Here is a 23,116-nt window from a genome sequence, read left to right on the forward strand (position 1 = left end):
TTCCTCATTTTTTCAATTCCAAAAAAATTCTTCAAATTCCTAAAGAATTCCTGAAGAATTCCTCATTTTTCCCATTCCTAAAAAATAATTTAAATTTCTAAAAAATTCCTAAAGAATTCCTAAAGAATTCCTCATTTTTCCCATTCCTAAAAAATAATTTAAATTCCTAAAAAAATCCTAAAGAATCCCTAAAGAATTCCTCATTTTTCAATTCCTAAAAAATAATTTAAATTCCTAAAGAATCCCTAAAGAATTCCTCATTTTTTCAATTCCAAAAAAATAATTTAAATTCCTAAAGAATTCCTAAAGAATTCCTCATTTTTTCCATTCCTAAAAAAATAATTTAAATTTCTAAAGAATTCCTAAAAAATTCTTTAAATTCCTGAAGAATTCCTTTAAACTGAGGCTCTGGATGCTCAGGATTGAGATTTTTTTGGGAGGGAAAAATTCCAGAATTTCCAGAATTTCCAGAATTTCCAGAATTTCTGGGATTTCTGGGATTTTCAGAAATGACTGCACCAGGCCTTGCAGGAATTTCTCATTTTCAGGTTGGATTTTTTTATAGCTCTGAATTTTTCATTTTCATTTCATCTGAATTTTTAATTTTATTTCTATTTTATTCCCATCGTGATTTGATTGGATTTTTACAACGATTTCCTCTGGCATCAAGATTTTACACTGATAAATTTTAATTTTTTTGGGGGTGGACATTAATAATTTATTTATTAAATTTATTTTTTTTTTTTTTTTTTTTTTTCCATTTTAATTTTAATTCCTGTGAATTCTTTTCCTGTCCCATCCCTGCCCTTGGTGCCTGGTGCAGATTTATGGCCCCTGCAGGTTAAAAAATGTGAATTTTCAGAATTGGAGAAAGTCAGTAAAGTCATGGCTCTGAATACCAGGTCGTGTCTCTAAATTTTTTAAAATATATATTTATATATATTTATATATATTTATATATATTTATATTTATTTATATTTATTTATATATTTATATTTATTTATATGTGTTTATTTATAGATATACATTTATTTATAGATATATTTATGTGTGTATATAAATATATTTATGGGATAGGAAGATAGATGGAAAATATATATGAATAAATATTTCTATATCTATAATATTTGTATATATATATAAAATATTTGTATATATATAAAATATTTGTGTATATATCTATAATATTTGTATAAATATCTATAATATTTGTATATATATATAAATACCATACATATACATATATAAATTCCATATATATATCTCTATAAATTCCATATATATCTCTATAAATTCCATATATATCTATATAAATTCCATATATCTATATAAATTCCCTATAAATCTCTATAAATTCCATATAAATCTCTATATAAATTCCATATATATCTATATAAATTCCATATATATATCTATATAAATTCCATATACCCCAATAAATTCCATATAAATCTCTATAAATTCCATATATATATCTATATAAATTCCATATATATATCTATATAAATTCCATATAAATCTCTATAAATTCTATATATATCTCTATAAATTCCATATATATCCCTATAAATTCCATATATCTCCATATAAATTCCATATATATCCATATAAATTCCATATATACCCCTATAAATTCCATATAAATCCCTATAAATTCCATATAAATCCCTATCAATTCCATATAAATCCCTATAAATTCCATATAAATCCCTATAAATTCCATATAAATCCCTATAAATTCCATGTATACCCCTATAAATTCCATATAAATCCCTATAAACTCCATATATCTCCATATAAATTCCATATATATCTCTATAAATTCCATATATATCTATATAAATTCCATATATCTATATAAATTCCCTATAAATCTCTATAAATTCCATATAAATCTCTATATAAATTCCATATATATCTATATAAATTCCATATATATATCTATATAAATTCCATATACCCCAATAAATTCCATATAAATCTCTATAAATTCCATATATATATCTATATAAATTCCATATATATATCTATATAAATTCCATATAAATCTCTATAAATTCTATATATATCTCTATAAATTCCATATATATCCCTATAAATTCCATATATCTCCATATAAATTCCATATATATCCATATAAATTCCATATATACCCCTATAAATTCCATATAAATCCCTATAAATTCCATATAAATCCCTATCAATTCCATATAAATCCCTATAAATTCCATATAAATCCCTATAAATTCCATATAAATCCCTATAAATTCCATGTATACCCCTATAAATTCCATATAAATCCCTATAAACTCCATATATCTCCATATAAATTCCATATATAAATCTCTATCAATTCCATATATACCCCTATAAATTCCATATAAATCCCTATCAATTCCATATATATCTATATAAATTCCATATAAATCCCTATAAATTCCATATAAATCCCTATAAATTCCATATATATATCTATATAACTTCCATATAAATCCCTATAAATTCCATATATATATCTATATAACTTCCATATAAATCCCTATAAATTCCATATATATCTCTATATAAATTCCATACATATATCTCTATAAATTCCATATATATCTCTATAAATTCCATATATCCCCCTATAAATTCCATATAAATCCCTATCAATTCCATATATCCCCCTATCAATTCCATATATCCCCCTATCAATTCCATATATCCCCTATCAATTCCATATATCCCCCTATCAATTCCATATATCCCCCTATCAATTCCATATATCCCCCTATCAATTCCATATAAATCCCTATCAATTCCATATATCCCCCTATCAATTCCATATATCCCCCTATCAATTCCATATAAATCCCTATCAATTCCATATATCCCCCTATCAATTCCATATATCCCCTATCAATTCCATATAAATCTCTATCAATTCCATATAAACCCCTATCAATTCCATATAAACCCCTATCAATTCCATATATCCCCCTATCAATTCCATATAAACCCCTATCAATTCCATATAAATCCCTATCAATTCCATATAAATCCCTATCAATTCCATATATCCCCCTATCAATTCCATATAAATCTCTATCAATTCCATATAAACCCCTATCAATTCCATATAAACCCCTATCAATTCCATATAAACCCCTATCAATTCCATATATCCCCCTATCAATTCCATATAAACCCCTATCAATTCCATATAAATCCCTATCAATTCCATATAAATCCCTATCAATTCCATATATCCCCCTATCAATTCCATATAAATCTCTATCAATTCCATATAAACCCCTATCAATTCCATATAAACCCCTATCAATTCCATATATCCCCCTATCAATTCCATATATCCCCCTATCAATTCCATATATCCCCTATCAATTCCATATAAACCCCTATCAATTCCATATATCCCCCTATCAATTCCATATAAACCCCTATCAATTCCATATAAATCCCTATCAATTCCATATAAATCCCTATCAATTCCATATATCCCCTATCAATTCCATATATCCCCTATCAATTCCATATAAACCCCTATCAATTCCATATAAATCCCTATCAATTCCATATAAATCCCTATCAATTCCATATATCCCCCTATCAATTCCATATATCCCCCTATCAATTCCATATAAATCCCTATCAATTCCATATAAACCCCTATCAATTCCATATAAATCCCTATCAATTCCATATAAATCCCTATCAATTCCATATAAATCCCTATCAATTCCATATATCCCCTATCAATTCCATATATCCCCCTATCAATTCCATATATCCCCTATCAATTCCATATATCCCCTATCAATTCCATGTATCCCCCTATCAATTCCATGTATCCCCCTATCAATTCCATATAAACCCCTATCAATTCCATATATCCCCCTATCAATTCCATGTATCCAATCCCCCCGGCTCACCCCCACGAGCACATTTCTATTTTCTATTTATGGGGTTTGATTTGTGCTGCTGGGTACCAGTCCCCGTTGTTGGCTCAGCAGTTTCCGGGGTTTCCAGCGCCCATTCCCCGGGATGTGTGGGGTTTCCTTGTCTGTCCCGGAGTGTTTGGGATGGTGCAGTGGGTTCAGTGGGTTCGGTGGGTTCAGTGGGTGCAGTGGGTTCAGTGGGTCCTGTGGGTCCTGTGGGTTCTATGGGTTCAGTGGGTTCAGTGGGTTCAGTGGGTTCAGTGGGTGCAGTGGGTTCAGTGGGTTCAGTGGGTTCAGTGGGTTCAGTGGGTTCGGTGGGTTCAGTGGGTGCAGTGGGTTCAGTGGGTCCTGTGGGTCCTGTGGGTTCTATGGGTTCAGTGGGTGCAGTGGGTGCAGTGGGTTCAGTGGGTTCAGTGGGTGCAGTGGGTGCAGTGGGTTCAGTGGGTTCAGTGGGTGCAGTGGGTTCAGTGGGTTCAGTGGGTTCAGTGGGTTCAGTGGGTTCAGTGGGTTCAGTGGGTTCTGTGTGGGTTCTGTGTGGGCTCAGTGGGTGCAGTGGGTGCAGTGGGTTCAGTGGGTTCTGTGTGGGTTCAGTGGGTGCAGTGGGTTCAGTGGGTTCAGTGGGTTCAGTGGGTTCAGTGGGTTCAGTGGGTTCTGTGTGGGTTCTGTGTGGGTTCAGTGGGTTCTGTGGGTTCAGTGGGTTCAGTGGGTTCAGTGGGTTCAGTGGGTTCAGTGGGTTCTGTGTGGGTTCTGTGTGGGTTCAGTGGGCTCAGTGGGTTCAGTGGGTTCTGTGTGGGTTCTGTGTGGGTTCTGTGGGTTCAGTGGGTGCAGTGGGTTCAGTGGGTTCTGTGGGTGCAGTGGGTTCTATGGGTTCAGTGGGTTCTGTGTGGGTTCTGTGTGGGTTCAGTGGGTTCAGTGGGTTCAGTGGGCTCAGTGGGTTCAGTGTGGGTTCAGTGGGTTCAGTGGGTGCAGTGGGTTCAGTGGGTTCAGTGGGTTCTGTGTGGGTTCTGTGTGGGTTCAGTGGGTTCTGTGGGTTCTGTGTGGGTTCAGTGGGTTCAGTGGGTTCAGTGGGCTCAGTGGGTTCAGTGTGGGTTCAGTGGGTCCTGTGTGTTCAGTGGGTCCTGTGGGTCCTGTGTGGGGTGCAGTGGGTGCAGTGGGGTCAGTGGGGTCAGTGGGTTCAGTGGGTCCTGTGTGGGTCCTGTGTGTGCAGTGGGTCCTGTGTGGGGTTCAGTGGGTCCTGTGTGTGCAGTGGGTTCAGTGTGTCCTGTGTGTGTCCGTGGGGACAAAGGCAGTCAGGCAGTCATGGCGTTCCCGTACGTGCCCAGATGTGAAGCCGTCCAATGTGCTGGTGAGCACCCGTGGCCAGGTGAAACTCTGCGACTTCGGGGTCAGCACGCAGGTAAACCCTGCTCACTGCATTGCTTTGCTTTGCACTTTATTTTATTTTAATTTATTTTATTTTGTTTAATTTTTTTTATTTTATATTTTATTTTATTTTTTTATTTTATTTTTTATTTTATTTTATTTTTTATTTTATTTTATTTTTATTTTATTTTTTATTTTATTTTATTTTTTATCTTATTTTTATTTTATTTTATTTTTTCTTTTTTATTTTCATTTTATTTTATTTTTTTATTTTATTTTCTATTTTATTTTATTAGTTTATTTTATTTTATATTTTATATTATTTTATATTTTATTTTATCTTATTTTTATTTTATTTTATTATTTTATTATTTTATTTTATTTTATTTTATATTATCTTATTTTTATTTTATTTTACTTCATTTTATTTTATTTTATTTTATTATTTTATTTTATTTTATATTTTATTTTATTAGTTTATTTTATTTTATTTTTTATTTTATTTTATTTTATCTTATTTTTATTTTACTTTTTTATTTTATTCTATTTTATTTTATTTTATTTTTATTTATTTTATTTTATTTTTTATTATCTTATTTTTATTTTATTTTAATTTTTTTATTATTTATTTATTTATTTTATTTTTTATTTTCATTTTATTTTCACTTTATTTATTTTATTTTATTTTATTTTACTTTTAATTCATTTTATTACTTTATTTTATTTATTTTATTTTACTTTTATTTTATATCCTATTTTATTTTATTTTTTAATTTATTTTATTTCATTTTATTTTTTATTTTATTTTTATTTTATTATTTTATTTTATTTTATTTTATATTACTTTATTTTATATTCTTCTCTTCTATTTATTCCATTTTTTATTTAAACTCCCACCCCAAATCCCCCAGTATGACATCACCCCCATCCCACCCCACCAATTTTAATTTTAATTTTAATTTCTTTAATTTTCTCTCCCCATCCCAAGGATTTAGAGTTGCTGATATTTTAATTATTGCTCAGTGACCATTAACGTGCAGCCTCCATCCCTCACATTTCTTTCTCCATTTTTTTTTAATTTAATTTAATTTTATTTTATTTTTATTTTTGCCCACACAAAAGGAGAGCCCAGAACGAGGTGGGGACGTGCCTGGGGAGCTCGACTGACCCGCCAGAATTAAAAATAAAAAATAAAATAAAATTAAAAAATAAATAAATAAATAAAATAAAATTAATATTGGCCCCGACAATGGCTTTGAGCCTTGAACAATGAGCTGCAGAAATTTTAATTAATTTCCGATTTTTGCGCCTCCCCCTGGAGGATTTATTTCATTTTTTCCTTTTCTTCTTTTCTTTTCTTTTCTTTTATATTTTTTTTTTTTTGCTCTCTGAGTGACCCGTGAGCTTTTGATTGGAATTTGCTGCTCCTTTTTCCTGCCAGCCCCGAGCAGAAAGGGCAGCCTGCTATTATGGGATGGCGGCTTCTCTTCTCCTCCCTGCTTTGCTTTTTGTTATTTTTATTTTTGAATGAATTATTCACATCTGACTTAAAGAAATAAAAAAAATTAAACGTGAGAGTGTTCAATGCTGCTTGCCCCTAATTCACTTTATTTTATTTTATTTTATTTTATTTTATTTTATTTTATTTTATTTTATTTTATTTTATTTTATTTTATTTTATTTTCTTTTTCCCCATTCAAACCAAGCAGCCTCCTGTTGAAATGCAGTTACTGAAGGTTTTCTGTTATAAATTTTATTGCTTAAATTGAAAAATCTTCATTTTCCCCCAAGCCCGGGTGAGATTTAATCAGTTTGAAGGATTGGAGGATAAAGCCCTTTTTAATTTTTATTTTATTTTATTTTATTTTATTATTATTTTATTTTATTATTATTTTTTTTTTATTTTATTATTATTTTATTTTTATTTTATTTTATTTTTATTTTATTTTTTATTTCATTATTATTTTATTTTTATTTTATATTATTTTTTAAATTTTATTTTATTTATGTTTTATTTCATTTATATTTTATTTTATTTATTTTCTTTTATTTATATTTTATTTTATTCTATTTTATTTTTAGTTTAGTTTAGTTTAGTTGTATTTTATTTATGGTTTATTTTTTTATTTTATTTATATTTTATTTTTTTTATTTTATTTCTATTTTATTTTAGTTTTATTTTATTTTAGTTTTATTTTAGTTTTATTTTAGTTTAGTTTTATTTTATTTTATTATTATTTTATTTTATTTTATTTTATTTTATTTTTTTAAATTTTATTTTATTTATATTCTATTTTATTCTATTTTATTTGTATTTTATTTTACTATTTTATTTTATTTTATTTTATTTACGTTTTATTTTTTTTTAAATTTATTTTATTTTATTTTATTTACGTTTTATTTTTTAAATTTTCTTTATATTTCATTTTTTATCCTATTTATTTCTATTTTATTTTAGTTCTATTTTATTCTATTTTTTACTTTTACTTTATTTCTATTTTATTTTAATTTTTAAATTCAATTTTTTTTCTTTTTAATTTATCTTAATTCATTTTATTCTATTTTATTTTATTTTATTTTATTTTATTTTATTTTATTTTATATTTTATTTTATTATTTTATTATTTTATTATTATTTTATTTTAATTTTATTTTTTTTTTTATTTTATTTATTATTTTATTTTTATATTATTTTTTAAAATTTTATTTATATTTTATTTTATTTATTTTCTTTTATTTTTCTTTTATTTTATTCTATTTTATTTATATTTTATTTTTGTTGTATTTTATTTTAGTTTTAGTTTATTTATTTTATTTTATTATTATTTTATTTTATTTTTTTAAATTTTATTTTATTTATATTCTATTTTATTCTATTTTATTTGTATTTTATTATTTTATTTATTTTTACTTTATTTCTATTTTATTTTAATTTTTAAATTCAATTTTTTTTTCTTTTTAATTTATCTTAATTTATTTTATTCTATTTTATTTTATTTTATTTTATATTTTATTTTATTTATATTTTATTTATATTTTATTTTATTTTATTCTATTTTATTTTTATTTTATTTTATTCTATTTTATTTTATTTTATTTTATTTTATTTTATATTTTCTATTTTATTTTATTTGACTGTGGTTGTTTTCTCCCACAGCTGGTGAACTCCATAGCCAAGACCTACGTGGGCACCAACGCCTACATGGCAGTGAGTGCAGCCTGCAAATTCCATTTTCAACCGATTTTGGGGGGGTTTGGTGCCTTCTGACCAGTGGGAATAATGAGAAATTAAAAAAAAATAAATTTATTTCAATGTAGGGTCCATCCCCAAACTCCATCTCCACCCTGTGCTCAAAAATTGGATTAAAATTGGAAAAAATTGAATTTTAAATGGATTTTAGTTGGTTTTGTTGCCTTGTGACAAATGGGAATAAAGAGAAATAAAAAAAAATAAATTTATTTTCATGTAGTGATCCATCCCCAAACTCCATCTCCATTCTGTGCTCAAAAAGAGAATTAAAATTGGAAAAATTGAATTTTAAATGGATTTTAGGGGGGTTTGGTGCCTTGTGACCAACGGGAATAAAGAGAAATTTTAAAAAAAAATAAATTTATTTTCATGTAGGGTCCATCCCCAAAATTCCCATCTCCACCCTGTGCTCAAAAATTGGATTAAAATTGGAAAAAATTGAATTTTAAAGGGATTTTTAGTTGGTTTTCCTGTTTTGTAACAAATGGGAATAAAGAGAAATTTTAAAAAAATAAATTTATTTTCATGTAGGGTCCATCCCCAAACTCCATCTCCATTCTGTGCTCAAAAATTGGATTAAAATTGGAAAAAAATTGAATTTTAAATGGATTTTTAGTTATTTTTCCTGCCTTGTGACAAGTGAAAATAAAGAGAAATTAAAAAAAAAATAAATTTATTTTCATGTAGGGTCCATCCCCAAAATTCCCATCTCCACCCTGTGCTCAAAAATTGGATTAAAATTGGAAAAAAATGAATTTTAAATAAATTTTTAGTTGGTTTTCCTGTTTTGTAACAAATGGGAATAAAGAGAAATTTTAAAAAAATAAATTTATTTTCATGTAGGATCCATCCCCAAAATTCCCATCTCCATTCTGTGCTCAAAAATTGGATTAAAATTGGAAAAAATTGAATTTTAAACGGATTTTTCGTTGGTTGAAATGTGAAAATAAAAATATTGGGATGAATCGTTGAAATAATTTCAAATATTTCCCGTGGAAATGTGAAAATAAAAATATTGGGAGAAATCATTTTAATATTTTCCAGGGAAATTTTGAGGAAATTTTAGGAAATTTTTAGGAAATTTTAAGAAATTTTGGGAATTTTTTAGGAAATTTTAGGAAATTTTTAGGAAATTTTAGGAAATTTTCTTCTCGCAGAAGATTTTGGGAATTTCTTTTTTTTTTTTGTTCCCTCCGTTCCTCACCCCTTCGAACAACTTTTTAAATTTTATTTTATTTTATTTTATTTCATTTTATTTTATTTTATTTTATTTTATTTTATTTTATTTTATTTTATTTCTTTTTTCTTTTTTTTCCTTTCTTTGTTTTTTCTTTTTTTCTTTTTCTTTTTTCTTTTTTCCTTTTTTCTTTTTTTCCCCTTTTTCCCCTTTTTTCCTTTTTTCTTTTTTCTTTTCTTTTTCTTTCTTCTTTTTTTGGTTTTCTTTTTTCTTTGTTTTTTCTTTTGTTTTTCTTTTTTTCCTTTTTCCTTTTTTTCCCTTTTTTCCTTTTTTTTCTTTTTTTCTTTTTTCTTCTTTTGTTTTTCTTTCTTTTTTCTTTTTTTTGTATTATTTCTTTCTTTTTTTCTTTTTTCTTTTTTTCCCCTTTTTCCCTTTTTCCCTTTTTTCTTTTTTTTCTTTTTTCTTCTTCTTTTGTTTTTCTTTCTTTTTCTCTTTTTTTTGTATTACTTTTTTCTTTTTTCTTTGTTTTTTCTTTTTTTCTTTTTTTTTCTTTTTTTCCTTTTGTTTTTCTTTTTTTTCTTTTTTCCCTTTTTTTCTTTTTTCCTTTTCCCCTTTTTCTTTTTTCTTTTTTTCTTCTTTTGTTTTTCTTTCTTTTTTTTGTATTACTTTTTTCTTTTTTCTTTGTTTTTTCTTTTTTTCTTTTTTCTTTTTTCCCCCTTTTCCCCTTTTTCCCTTTTTTTCTTTTTTTCCTTTTTTCTTTTTTCTTCTTTTGTTTTTCTTTCTTTTTTCTTTTTTTTGTATTACTTTTTTCTTTGTTTTTTCTTTTTTTCTTTTTTCTTTTTTCCTTTTGTTTTTCTTTTTTTCCCCTTTTTTCCTTTTTTCCTTTCCCCTTTTTCTCCCCCCTTTATTCCCATTTTTCCCCTTTTTTCCTTTCCACCTTTCCCCTCCTTACCCCGCCAAACTCCGGAATAATTTCCGAACCCTTTAAATTCATTTTCATTAACTCTAATTAATGTTTCTAATTAATAATAATTAATTTTCTTGCCAGCCCGAGCGGATTTCAGGGGAGCAGTACAGCATCCACTCGGACGTTTGGAGCCTGGGAATTTCCTTCATGGAGGTGAGCGCGGCCCCGCCCACTTTAATCCCCTTTTGATATCAAAACCCAAATCAAAAATATTCGGATTTTCCCCCCTGGCCTGGCCCTGTTTGGGATGGGTTTGGTCTCTCCTGATCCCAAAGAAAATTCCACTTTTCCCCCCTTTTTTCACTTTTTTTTCCCTTTTTTCCCCATTTTTTTTCTTTCTTTTTCCTCCTATTTCCTTTTTTCCCCTTTTTTCCCTTTTTTATTTCTTTTTTATTTCTTTTTCCTCCCTTTTTTCCTTTTTTTTTCCTTTTTTCTTCCTTTTTTCTTTCTTTTTCCTCCCTTTTTTCTTTCTTTTTCCCCCCTTTTTTTCCTTTTTTTCCCTTTTTTCCCCTTTTTTCCTTTCTTTTCCCTTCTATTCCCTTCCCCCCTTTTTTCCCCCTTTTTCCCTTTTTTCTTTCTTTTTCCCCTTTTTTTTCCTTTTTTCTTTCTTTTTCCTTCTATTTTCCTTTTCCCCTTTTTTCCTTCCTTTTTTCCGTTTTTTTTTCCTTTCTTTTTAATTCTGGTTCCTTTTTTCCCCTTTTTTTTTCCTTTCTTCTTTCTTCTATTTCCCTTTTTTTCCCCCTTTTTTCCCTTTTTTTTCCCTTTTTTCCCCATTTTTTTTCTTTCTTTTTCCTCCTATTTCCTTTTTTCCCCTTTTTTCCCTTTTTTTTTCCTTTTTTATTTCTTTTCCCTCCCTTTTTTCCCCTTTTTTCCTTTTTTTTTTTTCTTTTTAAATTCTTTTTCCTCCCTTTTTTCTTTCTTTTCCCCCCTTTTTTTTCCTTTTTTCTTTCTTTTTCCTTCTATTTTCCTTTTCCCCTTTTTTCCTTCCTTTTTTCCGTTTTTTTTCCCTTTCTTTTTAATTCTGGTTCCTTTTTTTCCTTTTTTTCCCCCTTTTTTTCCTTTCTTTTTCCTTCTATTTCCCTTTTTTCCCCCCTTTTTTCCCTTTTTTTCCCTTTTTTCCCCTTTTTTTCTTTCTTTTCCCCCCAATTTCCTTTTTTTTCCCTTTTTTCCTTTTTTTTTCCTTTTTTATTTCTTTTCCCTCCCTTTTTTCCCCTTTTTTCCTTTTTTTTTTCTTTTTAAATTCTTTTTCCTCCCTTTTTTCTTTCTTTTCCCCCCTTTTTTCCCCCTTTTTCCTTTTTTCTTTCTTTTTCCCCTTTTTTTTCCTTTCTTCTTTCTTTTTCCTTCTATTTTCCTTTTCCCCTTTTTTCCTTCCTTTTTTCCGTTTTTTTTTCCTTTCTTTTTAATTCTGGTTCCTTTTTTCCCCCTTTTTTCCCCCCTTTTTTTCCCCTTTTTTTCCCCTTTTCCCCCATTTTTTCTTTCTTTTTTCTTCTATTCCATTTTCCCCTTTTTTCCCTTTTTTCCCCCTTTTTTCCTTCTTTTTTTCCTTTCTTTTTTCTTCTATTTCCCTTTTTTCCCCCTTTTTTTCCCCCCTTTTTTCCCCCTTTTTTTTCCCTTTTCCCCCATTTTTTCTTTCATTTTCCTTCTATTCCATTTTCCCCTTTTTTCCCCTTTTTTCCCCCATTTTTTTCCTTTCTTTTTCCTTCTATTTTCCTTTTTCCCCTGTTTTTTTTTTTCCCCTTTTTCCCCTTTTTTCCCTTTTTAAATTAAATTAAATCAAATTAACTTAAATTAAATTATAAGAAATGTCACTGCTGGTGTGTGAGGATGTGGAATTGGAACATTTAAATTAAATTAAATCAAATTAAATTAAATTAAAATAATAAGAAATGTCAGTGCTGGTGTGTGAGGATGTGAATTGTCAGGAATTCTCATTTTATTTCTAATTTGATTTATTTTATTTATTAATTCGTTTAAATTCAGTTTAATTCCGTTTAATTTGGTTTAATTCCATTTAATTCAGTTTAAATTCAATTTAATTCAGTTTAAATTCAGTTTAATTCCATTTAATTCCGTTTAATTCCGTTTAAATTCCGTTTAATTCCGTTTAATTCCATTTAATTCGGTTTAAATTCAATTTAATTCAGTTTAAATCAGTTTAAATTCAGTTTAATTCCGTTTAATTCGATTAAATTCAGTTTAAATCAGTTTAATTCCATTTAATTCAGTTTAAATCAGTTTAATTCCGTTTAATTCGGTTTAATTCAGTTTAAATTCAGTTTAATTCGATTAAATTCAGTTTAATTCCGTTTAATTCCGTTTAATTCGGTTTAATTCGTTTAAATTCAGTTTAAATCAGTTTAATTCGGTTTAAATTCCGTTTAAATTCGTTTAAATTCCGTTTAAATTCCGTTTAATTCAGTTTAAATTCCGTTTAATTCAGTTTAAATTCCGTTTAATTGAGTTTAAATTCGTTTAAATTCAGTTTAAATTCCGTTAAACCGAGTTTAAATCAGTCTAATTCACTTTAATTGAGTTTAAATTCAGTCTAATTCAGTTTAATTCCGTTTAATTCAGTTTAATTCATTTAAATTCAGTTAAATTCAGTTAAATTCAGTTTAAATGACTTCATTTTATTTATTTCATTTCATTTCATTTGTTTCATTTATTTCATTTCATTTTTTTTTAAATTTCATTTCCTTTTTTATTCATTTCCTTTCATTTTGTTTTTATTTGATTTCATTTTGTTTTGGCATCTTTTTCATTTTATTTTATTTAAATTCGGTTTGATTTTCAGTGCTGTAGTGCTGTTATTTTATGTTACATTATTTTATTTTATTTTTAATTTCAGGTGATGTTATTTTATGTTACGTTATTTGATTTTATTTTTAATTTCATGTTATTTTATTTTCATTTCCATGGTGTCGTTGTTGTTGTTTCTCTCTCATCCCTTTGTGTTTTCTGGTTTTGTTTTCCCAGCTCGCGCTCGGGAGGTTCCCCTACCCCCAGGTGAGCCCCGCACTCATTTTAGTTCATTTTAGTTTATTTTATTTTATTTTATTTTATTTTATTTCGTTTTATTTTATTTTATTGCATTTTATTTCGTTTTATTTCATTTTATTTTATTTCGTTTTATTTCATTTTGTTTTATTTCGTTTTATTTTATTTTATTTCATTTTATTTTATTTTATTTTATTTCATTTCATTTTATTTTATTTTATTTTATTTTATTTTATTTTATTTTATTTCGTTTTATTTTATGTTATTGCATTTTATTGCATTTTATTTCATTTTATTTTATTTTATTTCGTTTTATTTTATTTTATTGCATTTTTTTAATTTTATTTCGTTTTATTTTATTTTATTCCATTTTATTCCATTTTATTGCATTTTATTGGACTGGATTGATTGTATTGGATTGCATTGGATTTTGGTTTGGTTTATTTATTTATTTTATTTTATTTTATTGCATTTTATTTCATTTCATTTCATTTCATTTCATTTCATTTTATTTTATTGGACTGGATTGGATTGGATTTATTGGATTGCATTGGATTTTATTGTATTTTTTTTATTTTACTTTATTTTATTTTATTGTATTTTATTGTATTTATTGGATTGGATTGGATTGGATTGGATTTATTTTATTGTACTGTAATTTCTTTTTTATTTTATTTTTTAAAATTAATTTATTCGATTTTTGTTATTATTTTTTTTTCGGTTTATTTATGTTATTTTCTTTTTTCATTTCATTTTCTTTTATTTATTTATTTTATTATTTTACTTCCTTTTTTATTTTCTCTTAGTAATTCTTTTATTTTTTTTTTAAATTTTATTTTATGTTATTTTAAAAATGTAATTTTTTTTGTCTTTATTTTTTTTATTTTATTTTATTTTTTCATTTTATTTTATTTTTCAAATTTATTTTATTTTACTTCCTTTTTTATTTTCTTTTAATTACTTTATTTTATTTTTTCATTTTATTTTATGTTATTTTAAAATTTTAATTTAATTTTTAATTTTTTTAATGTTTTTATTTTATTTTATTTTATTTTATTATTTTTTATTTTGTTTTATTTTATTGATTTATTTATTTTCTTTCATTTTATTTTTAACTTTATTTTATGTTATTTTTAAAATCTAATTTAATTTTTTATGCATTTATTTTATTTTTACATTATTTTTTATAACTTTATTTTGTTTTTTTAATTTTGTTTTCTTTTAAAATTTATTTTATTTTATTTATTTTTTATTTTATTTTATTTTTTATTTTGTTTTATTTTATTTTTTATTTTATTATTTTATTTTTTATTTTTTATTTTTTATTTTATTTTTTATTTATTTTCATTTATTTATTTTTTTTTATTTTATTTTATCTCACTTTGTCTTTTATTTTATTTTATTTTATTTTATTTTATTTTATTTTATTTTATTTTATTTTATTTCTCTATTTATTTATTTCCTTCTTTATTTCCTCCTCCCCCTCCTCATTTTCCTCTCTCTGGTCCCAAAAATCTGAATTTTATTGGGGAAAAAAAATAAAATTTGATTTTCAATCGTGACGTCACTCTGAGCCTTTGAATTTTAAATTGAAAAATTTAAAAAATAAAAATAATAGAAAATTTTAAAAAGATTTTTTTAAAAATTGGAAAAAAATTAAAAATTGAAAAAAATTTTAAATATTAAAAAAATAAAATTGAAAAAGTGAAAATAATAAAAATGAAAAAGATTAAAAAATTAAAAATTTTAAGAAGAGATTAAAAGAATTTTAAAAATTTTAAAATTAAAAATAAAATTTTTAAAATTTAAAAAAAGAAGAAAATAAAATTTTAAAATTTAATTTTTTAAAAAAAAAAGATTTTTAAAAGATTTTAAAAATTAAAAATAATAAAAAATTTAAAAAGATAAAAAAAATTTAAAATTTTAAAAAGAGATTAAAAGAATAAAAAAATTTAAAATAAAAATAACAAAATTTTTAAAATTTTAAATAAATAAGAAAATTTAAAAATAAAAATTTTAATTTTTTTAAAAAATAAAAAAATTTAAAATAACAATAATAAAAATAAAAATAAAAAATTAAAAACTTTAAAAAATAAAAAAAAAAATTTACAAAATTAAAAAAATTTCCAAAGGGGATTTCAAGAATTTCAAATAAAAAAATTTAAATTTGGAATGATGCAAAATCCTCCCAAAAATATCATAAAATAAAAAATGAAATGAAACGAAATGAAATAAAATAAAATAAATAAATGAAAAATAAAATAAATGAAAAATGAAATAAAATTAAATAATATAAAATAAAGGTAAATTTAAAAAAAAAAAATAAATGGAAAATGAAATAAAACGAAACAATGTAAAATAAAATAAAAATAAAAATAAAATAAATAAAAAATAAATAAAAATAAAAATAAAATACAAAAAATATAAAATAAAATAAATAACAAAATAAATAAAATGAAACAAAATAAAATGAAATAAAATAAAAATAAAATAAAATAAAAAATAAGATAAAATAAAATGAAATGACATAAAATAAAAAAAATACGAAAAATATAAAATAAAACGAATAACAAAATGAAATAAAATAAAATGAAATAAAATAAAATAAAATAAAATAAAATAAAATAAAATAAAATAAAATAAAATAAAATAAAATAAAATAAAATAAAATAAAATAAAATAAAATTTTCCCCCTTTTCCCATCCGGCTTTTCTTGCTTCATCTTTTTTTTTTTTTTAATATAAAATTAATTAAAATCCCCTCATTTCTTAATTATTTTTTTTTTCCTTCTCCCGCTTTTTTTTTTTTTTTTTAATTATTATTTTTGGGGGGATTTTTGGGGGTTTTTTTTGTTCGTTTCTTTTATTTTGGGGTTTTTTTCTTTTTTTTTTATTTTGGGGCGTTTTGGGGATTTTTGGGGATTTTTTTTTTTGTTTCTTTTTAGGGGTTTTGGGGGGGATTTTTTGATTTTTTTTTTATATTTGGGGTTTTTTGGGGTTTTTTAGGGTTTTGGGGGTTTTGGGGTTTTTTGTATTTCGGGGGAATTTTTTTAGGTTTTTTTGTTTCTTGTTTTTTTTACTTTTGGGGCGTTTGGGGTTTTTTGGGATTTTTTTGTTTCTTTTTAGGAGTTTTTGGGGCATTTTTGGGGTTTTTTTAGGTTTTTGGGGTTTTTTTGGTTTTTTTAGGTTTTTTGGGTTTTGGGGGGGGTTTTGGATTTTTTTCTGGTTTTTGGGGCGTTTTTGAGGTTTTTTGGCATTTTTGTTTGTTGGTTTTTAGGGGTGTTGGGGGGATTTTGGTTTTTTTTTTATTTTTTGGGGGATTTTGGTTTTTTTAGATTTTTTGGGGGGTTTGGGGGGATTTTTTTTGTTGGTTTTTGGGGGTTTTGGGGGGGTTTTTTTTTGTATTTCTGGGGTGTTATTTTAGGTTTTTTGGGGTTTTTTTTGTTTTTTTTTTACTTTTGGGGCGTTTTGCGGTTTTTGGGGATTTTTTGTTTTTAGGGGGTTTTGGGGCTTTTTGGGTTTTTTTAGGGTTTTTGGGTGTTTGGGTTTTTTGGGGTTTTTTTGGGTTTTGGGGGGGTTGGGTTTTTGGGGATTTTTTTTGTTTGTTTTTTGGGTTGGGGTTTTTTGTATTTGGGGGGATTTTTTGGGTTTTTTTTTTTAGGTTTTGGGGGGGTTGGGGGTTTTTTTGTGTGTTTTGGGGGGTTTTTTTTAGGTTTTTGGGGGGTTTTTTGTATTTCTTTGTGGGTTTTGGGGGGCGTTGTATTTTTGGGGGGGCGTTGGGGTTTTTTTGTATTTTTGCGAGATTTGGGGGTTTTTTGTTTGGGTTTGGTTTTGGGGATTTTTTGGGTTTATTTTTGTGGGGGTTTTTTTTTGGTTTTTTGGGTTTATTTTGGATTTTTTTTTGTTTTTCTGGGTTTATTTTGTGGGATTTTTTTTTTGGTTTTTTGGGTTTATTTTGGGGGTTTTTTTGTCTTTTTTTTTTAATTTTTCGGAGTTTTTTTCTGTTTTTTTAAATTTCTTTGTATCTCAGTGGGGTTTTTTTTTATTTTATTTCAATTTTTATTTTTAAATTTCTTTTATTTCCCCGTTTCCCGCTGTTGCTGTGTATGGGGGGCTCGGCGCTGCCGGAGCCGTTTCCCGCCTTCCCTTCCCAAACCTTCCCAAACCTTCCCTTCCCCGGCTCCGCTTCCTCCTCTTCCTCCTCCTCCTCCTCCTCCTCCTCCTCTTCCTCCTCCTCCTCTTCTTCCTCTTCCTCCTCCCCCTCATCCTTCTTCTCTTCCTCCTCCTCTTCCTCCTTCTCTTCTTCCTCCTCCTCCTCTTCTTCTTCTTCCTCTTCCTCCCCTTCCTCCTCTTCCTCCTCCTCCCCCACCCGCGCTGAGGCTCCCGCGGTTTCTGCCAGCACAGACCCATCGCTGCCTTCTCTTTTATTCTATTTCATTTCGGATTGTATTTTTTATTTTATTTTGTTTTATTTTATTTTACTCTATTCGATTCTATTCCGTTCTATTCCATTCCATTCCATTCTATTCTAGTTGTTTTATTTTTTATTTTATTTTATTTTTGTAATTTTATTTTATTCTATTTTTTATTTATTTTATTTTTTAAGTTTCTTTTCTTTTATTTCTTATTTTTTATTTTATTTTATTTTGTTTTCTTTTATTCTATTTTATTATTTTATTTTATTTTTATTTTATTTTATTGTATTTTATTTTGGTTTATTTTTTCTTTTCTTTTGTTTTATTTTATATTTTACTTTCTTTTATTTTACTTTATTTTGGTTTATTTTTTATTTTATTTTACCTTATTTATTTATTTTTTTATTTTCTATTTTATTTTATTCTTTCCTTTTATTTTTTATTTTATTTTCTTTTATTGTTTTCTTTTCTTTTATTTTTTATTTTATATTTTATTTTATCCTATTTCCTTTTACTTTATTTTTATTTTATTTTCATTGTATTTTCTTATCTTTTATTATTTTATTTTTTTTTTTTTGTGGGGAGGGGAAAGGGCCCCCAATTTATACCAAAAATTAAAAATTAAATTAAAAAATTAAATTAAAAAATAATTTAAAAAATATAAATATAATGGGGCTACTTGTAAGCACAGCCCTGAAGGGGTGGGGAGAGCTAAAGACCCGCCCTGAATTTTTATTTTATAAAAATATTTAAATTAAAAAAAACCTAAAAAAAAAAAATTTAAAAATTAGAATATACATATATATTAGAATATATAGATTAGAATATATATATGTATAAGACCCACCGTGAACCCTGATTTTATATAAAAGTTTAAATAAGAAAAACTAAAAAAAAAAAATTAAAAAAAAAATTAGAATATATATATATTAGAATATATACATATATGTATATAAGACCCACCCTGAACCCTGATTTTATATAAATATTTAAATAAGAAAAACTAAAAAAAAATAAAAAAAAAATAATTAGAATATATATATATATTAGAATATGTATATTGGAATATATAACCTTAAAATTTAAACCTGAAACTTGAAACTTTAAACTTGAAACCTTAAAATTTAAACCTGAAACCTTAACATTTAAACTTGAAACCTTAAACTTGAAACCTGAAACCTTAAAATTTAAACCTTAAACTTTAAGCCTTAAACTTTAAACTTTCAACCTTAAACCTTAAATTTTAAACCTTGAACTTGAAACTTGAAACTTTAAACCTTAAAACTTAAAACCTTAAACTTTAACCTTAAACTTTAAATCTGAAACCTTAAACTTTAAACCTTGAACCTTAAACATTAAACTTTAAACCTTAAACTTGAAACCTTTAAACTTGAACCTTTAAACCTTAAATCTTAAACTTTAAACTTTAAACCACAAACCTTAAACCTTCAACTTCAAACCTTAAATCTTAAACATTAAACTTGAAACCTTAAAGCTGAAACCTTAAAATTTAACCCTTAAGTCTTAAACTTTAAACTTTAAACCTTAAATCTTAAACTTTAAACCTTAAAACATAAACCTTAAACCTTGAACCATAAACTTTAAACCTTGAACCTTAAACCTTCAACTTTAAACCTTAAGACTTAAACTTTAATCTTTAACCCTTAAATCTTAAACGTTAAACTTGAAACCTTAAACCTGAAACCTTTAAACCTTAAACTTTAAACCTTAAACCTTGAACCATAAACTTTAAACCTTGAACCTTAAACCCTGAACCTTAAATCTTAAACTTTAAACCCCAAGTCTTAAACTTTAACCTTTAAACCTTAAACTTTAAACCTTGAACCTTAAACCCTAAACTTTAAACCTTAAAACTTGAACCTTAAACTTTAAATCTTAAACTTTAAACCACAACCTTTAAGCCTGGAGCTGTCCTTAGTCAGGAGAGCTGAGGGTGAAGGGATTTGTGTGCCTGGGGAGGCTCCTGGGAGAACCAGCAGCAAATATTGGGAATTTATTGGGATTTGATCGTGCTGCAGGAGAGCTCAGCTGGCAGCTCCCACAGCTCCAGGTGTGCTCCAGGTGTGCTCTAATTGTTCTCTAATTATTCTGTAATTATTCTCAAATTATTCTCCAATTATTCTCCAATTGTTCTCCAATTGTTCTCTAATTATTCTCCAATTGTTCTCAGTAATTGTTCTCCAATTTTCCCCCACAATTGTTCTCCACAATTGTTCTCTAATTATTCTCCACTTGTTCTCTAATTGTTCTCCAATTGTTCTCCAGTTATTCCCCACAATTGTTCCCCAGTTGTTCTCCAATTATTCTCCAATTGTTCTCCACAGTTGTTCTCCAATTATTCTTTACAATAATTCTTTACAATTATTCTTTACAATAATTCTTTACAATTATTCTTTATAATAATTCTTTACAATTATTCTTTACAATAATTCTTTACAATTATTCTCCACAGTTGTTCTCCAGTTGTTCTCCAGTTGTTCTCAGTAATTATTCTCCAGTTGTTCCCCAACTGTTCTCCACAATTGTTCTCCAATTATTCCCCACAATTGTTCTCCAATTATTCTCTACAATTATTCCCCACAATTGTTCTCCAGTTATTCTCCAGTTGTTCTCCAGTTGTTCCCCAGTTGTTCTCCAGTTGTTCTCCAGTTGTTCTCCACAGTTTTTCTCCAATTGTTCTCAGTAATTGTTCTGTAATTATTCTCAGTAATTGTTCTCTAATTATTCCCAGCAATTATTCTCAGTAATTGTTCCCCAATTGTTCTCCAGTTGTTCTCCACAATTGTTCTCCAGTTATTCTGTACAATTATTCTGTACAATTGTTCTCCACAATTGTTCTCCCGTTGTTCTCAGCAATTTTTATCCAAATTTTCTCCACAACTGTTCTCAAATTGTTCCCCAGTTGTTATCAGCAATTGTTCTCCAGTTGTTCTCCACAATTGTTATCAGCAATTATTCTCCAGTTGTTCCCCAGTTTTTCTCCAATTGGTTCTCAGCAGTTGCTCTCAGTAATTGTTCTCTAATTAGTCTCAGTAATTGTTCTCTAATTATTCTCAGCAATTGTTCCCCAATTGTTCTCCACAATTGTTCTCAGCAATTGTTCTCCAATTATTCTCTACAACTGTTCTCCACAATTATTCTCCACTTGTTCTCCAGTTGTTCTCCAGGTGTTCTCAGCAATTTTTATCCAGTTTCTCTCCACAATTGTTCTCCAATTATTCTCTCCCATTTTTCTCCACAATTATTCTCCATTTATTTTCCAGTTGTCCCCAGTTGTTCCCAGTTGTTCTCCAGTTGTTCCCCAGTTGTTCCCCAGTTGTCCCCAGTTGTTCCCAGTTGTTCCCAGTTGTTCCCCAGTTGTTCCCAGTTCTTCCCAATTGTCCCCAATTGTCCCCAGTTGTCCCCAGTTGTTCCCCAGTTGTTCTCCAGTTCTCCCCAGTTGCTCCCCAGTTGTTCCCAGTTGTTCCCCAGTTGTCCCCAGTTGTTCCCAGTTGTTCCCAGTTGTTCTCCAGTTGTTCCCAGTTGTTCCCCAGTTGTTCCCAGTTGTTCCCCAGTTGTTCCCCAGTTATCCCAGCAGTTCCTGCTCCTCATGGCTGCAGGAGCAGGGCGGGCTCGGCACTCCAACGTTTATTTTAGGAGTTGTTTTTCACCTGGACAAAATGAGGGTTGGGTTTAAAGAGCCAAAGCTGACGTCGTGTTCTGGTGCCAAAAGCTTCACCTGTGCCCTGATGGAAAAGGGGAAGGAAATTCCAAATATTCTCCTGTCCACGGGGGCTTCACCACCATCCCACAATTGCTGTGCAATTCCAGCACGATCCTCGGATGTATTTTACAATTGATCACAAAATTGCAATCGCTGCTATTTCCTGCAAGAAATCAAAGCCTCAAACCAGCCAGAAACACAGAAAGAATCTCAAAACCCCTGATTCATTTGGTTTTCCTGGAATTTTTTTTTGTTGGGATTCTGCTCTGGATGTTCCCTGGGCATGCCCAGGTTGGAGACCTCGGGGTTTTTTTGTTTTTCCTGGATTTTTTTTGTTGGGATTTTGCTCTGGATGTTCCCTGGGCATGCCCAGGTTGGATACCCCAGGTTTTTTTTATTTTCTGGATATTTTTTTGTTGGAATTGTGCTCTGGATGTTCCCTGGGCATGCCCAGGTTGGACACCCCAGGTTTTCCTGTTTTCCTGGATATTTTTTGTTGGGATTTTGCTCTGGATGTTCCCTGGGCATGCCCAGGTTGGACACCCCAGGTTTTTTTTATTTTCTGGATATTTTTTGTTGGAATTGTGCTCAGGATGTTCCTTAGGCATGCCCAGGTTGGACACCCCAGGTTTTTTTTATTTTCGGGAATTTTTTTTGTTGGAATTGTGCTCTGGATGTTCCCTGGGCATGCCCAGGTTGGACACCCCAGGTTTTTTTTATTTCCTGGATATTTTTTTGTTGGGATTTTGCTCTGGATGTTCCCTGGGCATTCCCAGCTCGAGGCTCAGCCAGGAGGGATCACCCCAAGTTCTCCAGCCTGGAATCCCACCACAATCCCGGTGGGTTTTTTTTTTTTTTTGGGGGGGTGGGGTTTGGATTTTGTGTGTTTGGTGTCTCTGTGACCTTTCTTTGTTCTCCTTTCCCACTTTTTGTGGTGCTGGGAACAAACACAGGCACGATTTGGGGGTCAGTGATCTTGGACACCTTTCCCAAATTCAATCATTCCAAGATTTTCAACAGCAATTTGGATTTTTAATTTTTTTTTTTAATTTTTTTCCCTTTATCCCTACTCCTGCTGCCCAAGGGATTCGATGTCAGGGCGTTCTGGCTGTGCCCTGGTGCAGAATTTCTTGCTGGGAGGAGTCAGAATTATTGTGATTATTGTCACCACAATCCCTCCCAGAGTGTGGAGCTTTCCAGCCCACTCTGCTGAATTGTGCTGCTGAACTCTGGTAAAAAGAGATTTCTCTGACAAGTGGCTGCAGTTCAATGGTGGATGAAAT

The 23,116-nt window shown here is 27.8% G+C and overlaps 1 protein-coding gene across 8 annotated transcripts in view; it reads left to right on the forward strand.

Moving 5' to 3' along the window:
- Positions 1–23,116, forward strand: part of MAP2K5 (mitogen-activated protein kinase kinase 5) — a 112,109-nt gene that overhangs the window by 40,659 nt on the left and 48,334 nt on the right. For 4 of the 8 annotated variants that reach the window (XM_088172732.1, XM_088172727.1, XM_088172730.1 and 1 more), the window contains exons 14-17: positions 5,265–5,338; positions 8,462–8,512; positions 10,780–10,851; positions 13,675–13,704. In XM_088172732.1, coding sequence (XP_088028858.1) covers positions 5,265–5,338; positions 8,462–8,512; positions 10,780–10,851; positions 13,675–13,704 — 227 coding nt within the window. Of the gene's footprint in view, positions 1–5,264; positions 5,339–8,461; positions 8,513–10,779; positions 10,852–13,492; positions 13,705–23,116 lie in introns of those variants that run through there. The other 4 variants (XM_088172731.1, XM_088172726.1, XM_088172729.1 and 1 more) reach the window with 2 other exon arrangements.

Source organism: Sturnus vulgaris, chromosome 13, assembly GCF_052056855.1.
Source record: "Sturnus vulgaris isolate bStuVul1 chromosome 13, bStuVul1.hap1, whole genome shotgun sequence".
NCBI classification, from domain to species: domain Eukaryota; kingdom Metazoa; phylum Chordata; class Aves; order Passeriformes; family Sturnidae; genus Sturnus; species Sturnus vulgaris.